Below are 11,110 nucleotides of genomic sequence, written 5' to 3'. Positions count from 1 at the left end.
TACACACACTGACAGTGTAGATGAAAAACATATTCTGCTGACAGAGAAACTTGGAATAAAGTTCTATCATACACGTAGTAATCACACAGGTAGACAAATGTAGAGGTGTACACTCAATGTATGACTATCAATGAATGCATATTTTTCACACCTCAGTCAAAAAAAAAACATGAGAAGGTAATAGAAGAACTGAAAAAAAAAAATAGGCTAAATGTGACCTTCTCTGTGCGTGTGACAACAAGATTTCATCCACATCCAATGAGTTAAAGAATCAAAGAATCATATCCAGGGGCTCCGTTGTCCAAACCAAATGTTTACTTGTGTCATTTAACCATCATTGGAAAAAAAAAAAAAAAACTCTCCTGGAAAATGTCTCTTTTTTGTTATTATTTATTTAATGCAATGCAAGATACCTTGAAAAAGTCTGAAAACCACTGATGCAGAACACAGTTTTTTCTCTTTCTCTGATGGATATTAATACTTTTGTTGAAGATTTTCAATGTTTTGAAAGTGTTTTGCATATAATATTCAGTGAACAGCAATCTCTGAATGTACAACTTTGTTCAAGAAAAATGAGGAAAAATGTTTTATGGAATAATAAAACAAATTAATTAAATTGTGAAATTAATTCTCAAGTGGCATTAGATAACACAAACAATATACATTTGACATTATGAAAATGGATAACGTGTATATAATGTATAATGTGGAAGTGTTATATTACACATTAAAGCCGACTCAGAAACACAAAAACAATACATTTTTCCAAAGATTAATCAGGACAAAGATGTCTGTCATTTTTTCATTTATTCATCCCACTGGTTATTACCAATTCTGCAAATTGCAAATCATGATTGTTGTTCCCTCTGAATGTTCTTTAATTATCTTGTCAAATCATGCCAACACAAATTAACACTATCTTTTGTAATTCAATTAACAACATGACCTTTTCAGCATATATTATAATTATAAAGATAATAATCATAATAATAAAGATGGAACTGTGATACAAAATATACACATTTATTTTTGAGTATTGCATTGAAAGATATAAGAAAAAGCAGTGTGAAAAAAATCAATATATACAATTCATTGTTATCATAAAGCTGTGCATTTGATACACACGTAGTCAAACAAGTTATACAGCAAGTATTTACAAAACTTTTGTCATTCGAAAAATAGCTGTTCATGTGCTCTATAAAAACAAAAAAACAAAACAGAAACAAACAGAATGATCACTTCTAACCTACAAACAAACACATTGCATTCTGGTACATTTCGATTAATTGATGGACATACAACAGGAGTAAGGTTACAGACAGATGTTAGAAATGACACCAAGTCACAACAGAGACCTTGCTTTCATAGGCTCAGCCCCGGTTTTTGGATCAGGTCAAAGTACACAGTCCAGTTATTTCAGAAATGTGTCTCATAGTTGGAAAATTTCCAACAGCTTACTCTAAAATCCTTCGTTTGGAGCCTGCCACGGTGAAGCTTATTCTATCAGAGGGAAAATATGAGGGTAATGGTGGTGTTATTGTTTTTTTCTTTTCTCTTCTGGACCAAAGTGTTATGTATTACAAAAACATTTATTATTTTATTTGGAGCCAGAGGCCGCGTTACTTTACCTTCTAAAAATCCTCACAATCTAAACTGAATAGAAGCTCGCTGTTTATGTTTATGTCAGAAACAAACATGAAACAACAGCGTCAATAAAAAACATCTAGTCAAACAAGACGGATCAACCCACATGTCAGCGTTGATGTGAGCGTCGCACAGCTGTACATCGTCTTTACCCTGTCACTGTTGTCCTTCATACCTTTATAAATTAACCTCCTGAACAGAAACTGTTCGGAGTTAAACCTCTGTACAAACTCATCTGATGATGTGACAGAACCTCTGACCTTAAACCAACTGAAATCTGTCATAAATCTGTCATAAATCTGTCATAAAGCAGCCTAATCTACCTCACCTCTACAAGTAAGAGAGACTTAACGCTGTGTACACCAAGGGTTAAGTGCTTTGATTCTGTTTAGCAATAGTGAAGTCAACACTTTTTTTGTCCACAGGATGTTCTACAAAAAAAAATCCCACTCCAGGAGAGGGAAATACAGAGCTATTTTGATCTCTACAATCTCCACTTCAAAAGAGGACTCTTATTTTTCTGAGCAAATGGATGATTCTGGTCATATTTTCTGTGGATATGTTTCTAGTATTAGGCCTTTATACACTTTAAATACTATTTATTGTGCTGTCCTTCAAGCAAGCTTATATTAAAACCCAGATTTACAGACAAAACCATCAGTAACTATGTGGATTTGTTGTTCTTTCTAACCTCATTGTTATGGCTTTTGATTTCATGCCATTGTATCCCACACGGCGTTGTCTCGGGGGCAGTTGTTGTGGCAGGCGCAGGTCAGGATCACCATGACGGGCCTCCTGATGACTTTACTGTTGGTGCACTGGAACTCCACCAGAGCGGTCCTGGTTCTGTGGGGGGTGCAGCAGCGTCCGTCAGTGCATGTGCCACAGAAGCGGGGCTTGTAAGCCTGGACGCTGGTGCAGTTTTTATAAGAGAAGTGGATGTCTTTGTCACTCCGCACCATCCTCTGGCACTTATTGCCTCTCTGCAAGGAAAGAACGAGGTCATTTAATACTTGTACAACAATACGTATGAAAACTACAAACAGCTGAGGCTTCGACGTACCTTGAGTGCAGGCTGTGTGAGCTGTGTGTGCTGGTCCTCACAGGGTCTAATCATACACAGACGGCTCTGCTTCACCATCTCACATTTGCGGTTCTTGTTGGTCACCCTGGTTGAAATGCCCAAGCCACAGGTTCGAGAGCAGGCCCCCCACTCGGTGGTCTGTTCAATGCAGTTCAGACTGGGGTCCCAACCGTCAAAACTCACGGTTTCCTCCTGACGATAAGCTGAAGAAGCAGAAAGAGGAAAACGGATCAGAGCACAACTTAGCTGTTGCAGAAATACTGAAAATAATGATTGTCTTATGTGTGATGATATTCTTTTAATCTTTTCCCTTTACAGATTGGAAAGTTGATCTCATGGTTCTCATAGGCTGGACTAATCTGTATGTATTTTGTTCTGTTTTTATAGTGTGTTTTTTACTGATGCATACTTTCTCTTTTGCACCATATCTTATCTTATCTTATCTTATCTTATCTTATCTTATCTTATCTTATCTTATCTTATCTTATCTTATCTTATCTTATCTTATCTTATCTTATCTTATCTTATCCTATCTTATCTTATCTTTCTTATCTTATCTTATCTTATTTTATCTCATCTTTCTTATCTTATCTTATCTCATCTTATCTTATCTCATCTCATCTTATCTCATCTTTCTTATCTTTTCTTTTCTTATCTTATCTTATCTTATCTTATCTTATCTTATCTTATCTTATCTTATCTTATCTCATCTTAATCGACCTTTGTCTAGAAACACTCATTCCAATAAAATCCTATGACCTATGTGATAACTGACATATTAATGAATTGATGTTCTTATAAAATTGGCTGTCATTGTCTCACATTTTAGACTTTAGAGACAAATCTTTTTCCTTAGCACTATCTCTTTCTTCCAACAATTTTTTTTTTCTCTCTTCCTTTTCCTTCGCTCTTTTGCTCCTTCGCCGTCTCGCTGCAGAGGTCAGAGAAATGTACATAACCTTTTACCTTTGTGTCTCGCACTGCAGTGACATCTTCGTCAGAGAGGAGCAAGTGATTAAGAGGGTATTTCCTAACTCCTACTGTATGTGTGTGTATGTGTGTGTCTGTGGTTGGACATATTTATTATCTTGTCCCATCTGACCCCCAGTCTACTCACCAGCCATGGCGAAGCCGCCCAGAGCGCTGGCCTCAGCCTGGGGCTCACACACCCACTTCTCACAGCACTCTCCTGGGATCTGGACCCTCCGTGGCATGGGGCAGTCGGGCCCCGGCAGCATCACGTCCACGTTGCAGCGCGGTACACAGGCGATCTGTCCGTCACGGCACATACACTGGTACTTACAGCTGGGGAAGAAGGTCTGGCCATTTTGGTAGACGGTCCCATCCAAGACACACACAATTCCCTCATGAGCTGAAGGAAAAAGAAAAAAAAACATGTATATTTGTGTTTTTTACATGAAGAACCCTTTATTCATGCATGCACTGTTACACAATTCAAATACAGATAAGTGTGAATGACATAATTCCAGGTCACACACCTGTACAAATACCGGTCTTCTTATTCACATCCACTGTGTAGTCACACTGGAGTCCTTTTCTGGTGTCACAGGGATTCAGGTCTGAACACACCTGTCCTCTCTGACGGGCACACACCAGGCAGCACACACAGTCGTCCAGGATCAGGGGCACCCCGGGGGGGCACATGGGGGGCTCCTTAGGGCACTGACATGCACGAGGACACACCTGGGACCATGCTAGAGTCAAAACCTGAGTGGGAGAGAAATTGTTTAGTTCCCTATTGAATAAAGTCAGATGTTGATTTCAATCACCATGTTGATTATGTATTTTATATGAACTTCTTGTTTACTGAGGAATGACAGGATTGATTTATTTCATTACAATCAAGAACAATAAAAACTTTATGGGGTTATTTCCTGCCAGGTCGTTACAGTCAGTTTCATCAAGAGAAAAATACAAAATTATATTATCCTCAAGATATAAAATCTTGACTCAATATACTTTCCTGGTGTTAGAATAGTTATTGTAATGCATACCTGTGCTGAAATGCAGAAGACGAACAGAGCTTTCACTGACATATTAGACATCTTTATCTTCAGTAAATCAAAATGTGTATAAAAAAAAATATCTGCAGTGATCAAAGTCTTCACGCCACTAAAAAAAAATCCTTTATTTTAGGGTTGAATCTCCCCTCCTCTGGCTGTGCTGTAGCAGAAGGTTGTAATCTCTTTGTCGTTGTGGCTCAGGACTCAGGAGAAGACGACCTTATATAGCGGAGCAGTCTCGCTGGCACCATGACGACAAACAGGAAGGAATGTTGGAGAGATCGCCCAGAGTGTTGGAGGAGGATGAGAGTCACATTTTATTGTGAGATCCTGCCAAAGATGGTACCATAAACAGAAAGAGCGGAAGAAAGCAGAACGGGAAGAGGGATGGCTTTGGTGGATGATTAAATGATTCTGCAAAATATAGTCCATAGCCATTGTTTTAACCCTTTCATGCATAGTGGTCACTCCAGTGGACAGTTTTTCTACAGCTGTTCTCTTGTATGTTCATGGATTTTGTTGTTTTAGTTTCATGTCAGCCAACACAGTGGACGCTTATGCACCATCCCATACACTGACATTGAAAATATGACTGTAACTTTGCTGTTCTTGATAAACCTGATGTAACATGTTCGTGTGTAAATCAATTCCTTGTTATTGTTATTAGACTGTAATTAACAACAAAAGTTTTTTTTTTTTTTTTTGGCATATTATCTCCATGAAGTGAGTAATAACTAGTTTTAGAGTACACTAAGAAACAAAAAGTTAAGGATATTTCTTTTTTTTTTTGTTGTCATTTTTGCCATTTGTAAATAAAACTATGTCTGGTAATTTTTTAAAAAATGGGTTTCAATTCAACTCACACACAAAAAAGTAAAAAGCGTTGTGCAAGAATCCCAATTGAAAAAAAAAAAGCCCAAAAATTAAAAATATCCATAACTTTTTGTTTGTAGTGTATGTTAAAATGTGTGAAAATATCAAATTTGCAGCATTTAATGTTTTTATTTCATAGTTTTCACACAGTATATCAGTAAATACATGTTTCTTTGCTGCAAAAATTAAACAAATGGTGTCCAGCTTGGTGGACATTTTTGCAACCCCATGAAAAATAACTTCATAAAAAAAAAAAAAAAAAAAAAATTGCATTGTTTTTTTTAATGCCCAAAGAGGAGTAAAGAAAAAATCTTGAGTAATGTTCTCATAATTCATGCATGAAAGGGTTAAATACATGATATCCTATTTATGAATAATCATTTGAGTTTCAGGTACATGGTTTTAGACCTTCAGCAATTTGGCTATTTTTAAGAAAAACACCTTTATGGAATATTCTTTTCTGATTTTATTACAATCAGCTGGAGGTTTTTCTTTGGTCCCACCAACAGTGGGTGGTGACCCTTTGACCTGTTTCCCCCAAACCTTTCCTTACAGGTCACCTCTTATTCCCCGTGGGATCAGTACTGTTTCCTTAAATAGCTCTACAGTGGAAAATGTGCTCCATCAGTAGTTAGAATCAGTGGGAGACTGACACGGAGCTCCACACATCTGGTCAGAAAATGTGTTTTATTGTCTGAGAAAGTAAAAGCTGACTAGACTTTCTGTGCATGTTTCGTCTCTATTTCTTCATACTTATTGCAAAATGTTTTAAATGATAAGTGAAAGATGTCTATTGGATGCTTTGTGCTACTGCTTTTTCTGTGTACTTTTTCTGTGCTTAATTGGCAGAAGGATTTCATGGTAAAACTGACTAAACTCTGGAAAGAAGTAGAGATTTTAAAGATGCAGCAAGTTATCATTGTGCACAGTTATTTTATTTATGCACATTCCTTTATAATGACACACTGACTGGATGAAAAAAAAAGTCCCACGTCTAATATTTTGTTAGACCGCCATTAAATTTATTACTGGACTTATTCCATAATGGATGCCATGCAATGCTTATTCAGTGTCACAATAATAAACAAGTGGTGCCAGGCACAACAAACCCCACCCCTCGCAGGTATTGTAGCTTATTTTGGTATCAGTCCAGCTGATGTCATCATGTCTATGCATCTGGTGATGTCAGCATATTAATTGCCTCTATATATGTGCCAAGATTGAAGTAAATTGACACAAAATTGATGTTTTTATAGACATTTGACATTTCACCCATTATAAGTAAATGGGAGAAGAAAAAAGATTTTAAAAATTCATAAGAAATTTGAACTTTGACCTACTTTTTCCAAACTGTAATCAGATCTATTCTGGGTCACTGGCAATCTATATACCCAATTTGGTATGAATATAACCAATAGTTTTGTTGCTACAGATATTTGAAATTTCACCCATTATAAGTAAATGGGGGAAAAAAAAAAAAAAAAGATGTGAAAAATTCCTTAAAAAAATTGAAACTTTGAGCTATTTTTCCCAAAATGTAATCACATTTAGGCTGCATCACTGGCAATCTATAAACCAAATTTGGTATGAATTCAACCAGTAGTTTTGCTGCTACAGACATTTGAAATTTCACCCATTATAAGTAAAAAGGAAACTTTTTTTTTTTTAAATTCATAAAAAAATTTAACTTTGACTTACTTTTCCCAAAATGTATTGAGATATATTCTGGGTCACTGGCAATCTACAAACTAAATTTGGTATGAATTCAACCAATAGTTTTGCTGCTAGAGTGTTAACAAACAAAGAAACTAATGAAGAAACAAACAAGCACACAAACAAATAAACCAAACCAAAAACAGTACCCATTGCTTCCTCTTCAGGGGGCAGGGAAATAATAATAATATATTTTTTTTTTACATCTATAGTTACGTTCATTTTTTTTGCCATGATCGTATATTGATGATGGTGGAGTCAGACCACTGTATAAAGTCTCCTCCATCACACCCCAAAGTTTTTCAATGGGGTTCAGGTCTAGACTCTGTGGTGTCAGTCCATGATGTCTTATGTTTCCTGGACCATTCTTGTACAATATGAGCCTCATAAATCCTGACATTGTCCAATCATTATGCCCTTTGGCAAACTGAAAGCTTGTTTAAGAAATGAGAAGCTACTCATTACATCAGTTAAAGGGTTAAAAAACTTGTCACAGCTGAAACAAAGTCATCGCTGCGGTAATTATCCAATGGAAGGATCTGAACATTTTTGTTTAGTTAAATCCATGTGTGTAATATCTGCTATAATAAAATGAAGATATGAATTAATGTATGATATTTCTTCAGTTTTACAAATAGCTGCCAGATTATTTCCTGTGTATTTCCAAACTTTACACAATCAGCTGAAAAATGCAATAAATAATTGAATATAAACCTTGCCAGTGGCCACACACAAAGCATATGCATCTGCAACAGCTGGCCTGTTTTCTACAGGTGCTTTCTTTATTGAGCAGTGCATGTGTTTGGATGAATGCATTACATTATATGGTCTGTTTAAGGTGTGATATTTGCAGGTGAAATTTTGAGTCTCAGGTTAGAAAGGGATAGCATAGAATTGATAGATTTGGATAATTCTTTCTTAAGTTTTTAGTTGCAAACTTGTGCTCATACTACAGTATCCTTTTCATGTTGTTCTGCAGTCCAACTAACTTTTACCTTCTGAACTGAAATTCATTTGCTGGTAGGTCGAACAACACTATGTTAAAGCTGCAAGTGCAAATAGTTTTAATAAACAGATCCCATAATTATCTTTCAGCATGTTGCATTTCAACTGTTTTGGCAAAAATCCAGCTCTACCCTGGTCTCTAGACTCATTAATCACCAATCACCATTAAGATTCATGTCCGGTCCACAGTAACATTGATATTTTCCTAAATAGTATTTTATTCCACAGCTTTTTCTACAGATTCTGACCACAGGACATCATCTTATCATCTTACAATGCAAAATCAACTACAATCTTGTCATAACGCTGAGAAAATAGTTTCTATTCTGTTAAAACTGCAGAAACCATGGATAATACTGAATGTATCAGACAGAGGTGTTAGTCTGTCATGAAGGCAGCAACAAGGATTATTATAAACTAATGTTACTTTAAGTGTTGGTTCAGGTTATCAAGGTGTATTCTTTACACTAGCAGCATTGTACCCGTGGTGCCATTGTACGATAGCATAAGTAGAACTTGTCTGCCACCACTATCCATTTGTAAACTACCATTTAATCATGCATTGTGCAGGTAATAATTTGAGCCAACATGTGAGGCATGAAGGGAAGAGCATGTATTTGTTTGGCCTGTCAAGCATGATTAAATTCATACAGCGGTAGTGAACTGCAGCCTTCACATTGTAGCATCGTCTGCTAGCAGTAGAAATTTCATGAACGGCAGCAGAACCACATCTGAAAGTGGAGTATGGTAGCAGGGATGAAGAATTCAAAGTAGAGAGAGGCTAAAATCGCCCAGCATACTTCACAACATTTGAATACAGACATAAAATTGTGCCTAGTAGATAGTCAGGTAATGTTTCTATTCATTTGGCGAGTTTGGCGGTGATCAGGCCTGTGAAGGCTGAGGAAAATCCGTACAAACGCCCTCCTGTGCTGCAACATCAATCGATCCGATACAGAACATGCATTATATAGTAGGATTATGTAGACTAGTCCATAACACTGGTCTGGTATCTGTGCTGACCTTGATCTACTGCAGGTCATACACTGAATCATACACCTGAATTATGTTCCAGGTGGAGGTTCATTACACAAACTAGCAATAGACATGCACAAAATGGAGTATGATGTAGTTTTCTTATCTCAGGAACACACGGATACACACAAAACACTTTGGAAAGTGGTTTTAAAAACACTTAACATGTAGACGAGAGGCAAAAATGTGCGGAGAAAAAAAACATATTTTTTGCAAAACTTCCTCATTAATGTGGGTGGGGCATCTCAGACGTAACTCTACTGCTTGACTCAGGCTGGAAAAGTATCCTTTCTGTAATGTGACCTGTTGTTATATTTAGTCTTTTTGGATTGAGAGTAGAGAGCTGCAGAGGAAAGGTGTGTATTTTTACATTGTTGTGCTTTTCCTGCACATTTATAGAGGGTAAAAAAAACTGGTTTTGTCAATGTGTAGGTTCACAGATGAAAGACACAAAAGTCAACATTAGTTAACAGTGGTATGAGCCTGTTCACCACTTTCTCTTATTTGAACGGTCATCATGTAGATAAATCAACTGCTACACATTTAATTTTATGACCATCTTTGTGGTCTGTTGTTACAGGAGTATTTTCTCGTTAGATATCCAGTGGAAGACCTTAAAATGTCTGTCCTCCAAAGAGCCCTGTGTCCAGACTACTTGTCCATCCAAGGCTATAAGATCCTTCAGTGAGTGAATAAAAAGAAAGAATGTGAGGTTATAACGATTCTCTGAACAACTTGTGATTCCAGCGAGCAACGGGCAACTTTGCCAAAACCTTGATTCAGTGCTGTTCAAATAGTTTGCTAGAGAAATAGGTCAAACTTCACAGATAAGTTCCATAACTAATTTTGCATTACATTTATTGAAATAAAATCTCTCTGTGAAGCAGAGTAAAGGCTACAATAGAGACAATTGTGATAACTGCTATAGCCAAAGGAACAGGTACAGATCATTGTTATAGAATAATGTGATGGAAAAATGAAAATTGTTTGGAAAAAATATTGACTTTTTGAATATTCATTGAATCAGACCCCACTGAAGCACTCATTCTCAATTCTTTCATTTTTCCACCTCAAAAAACTACTTTGTGGATTGTTAAGTTTTTATATTGTAAAACTAGTTACCTGTAAGTAATGTACATTTCTTGTACATTATCAAAATGAGTGGTTTATGTTCTCCGTACCTCCACCTTATAGACTGTATTTCCTCTGTGACGTGTGAGTGGAATATTGAATCTTCTAGGAATGAGGTGTGAAGTCTGCCTGCGTATATTTATTATATATGTGAAATAGTTCCAGTGCAATCCAAGGTAGGCAGATAAAGGTGAGGAAGAAACAGGAATAAAAAACTGTAAAGGAGTCCAAAGTGTTGCAGTTGTATGGATGTTTCAGCCTTGTACTTACTCCTTCCTTTGTCCTTAGGGGGCCTGTGCATCACCAGTGGCTGCTGAATTATTACACTTTGTGTTATTATCAAACTCTTTTGTTTAACCTCAAAATGAACTTCATCCTGAACTGAGGTTTGACACAGTCTTTTCCAAACAAATTCAGTAAAAACATTGAAGTCACAGTCTGTCGTCCTGGTAGCTGTTGCTGTTGGACTTTGCTGTAGAGCTTTGAGCCTATTGCCAAGTGGTTAGGCCACACAGTTGATGCTGCCTCACTATGAGTCGCTCAGAATGTACGTGAGCATTCATACAAACACAACACAACCTGTACAGTGTCATTTGTGGTC

At 36.7% G+C, this 11,110-nt stretch overlaps 1 protein-coding gene across 1 annotated transcript; it reads right to left on the bottom strand.

Moving 5' to 3' along the window:
* Window positions 1–878: 878 nt before the first annotated feature.
* LOC115434893 (CCN family member 3) lies at window positions 879–4,925 on the bottom strand. Its single transcript, XM_030157022.1, has 5 exons — window positions 4,744–4,925; window positions 4,228–4,456; window positions 3,846–4,100; window positions 2,708–2,931; window positions 879–2,627 (listed from the first exon to the last, which is right to left on the bottom strand). Exons 1-5 carry the CDS (start codon window positions 4,792–4,794, stop codon window positions 2,358–2,360), a joined length of 1,029 nt encoding a protein of 342 aa, XP_030012882.1. The 5' UTR covers window positions 4,795–4,925; the 3' UTR covers window positions 879–2,357.
* Between the last annotated feature and the right edge of the window lie 6,185 nt (window positions 4,926–11,110).

The sequence above is a fragment of the Sphaeramia orbicularis genome, chromosome 16 (genome assembly GCF_902148855.1).
Source record: "Sphaeramia orbicularis chromosome 16, fSphaOr1.1, whole genome shotgun sequence".
Taxonomy (NCBI): domain Eukaryota; kingdom Metazoa; phylum Chordata; class Actinopteri; order Kurtiformes; family Apogonidae; genus Sphaeramia; species Sphaeramia orbicularis.
Note: the sequence above shows the minus strand (reverse complement) of the source record. Positions and strands in the feature narration are given on the sequence as shown.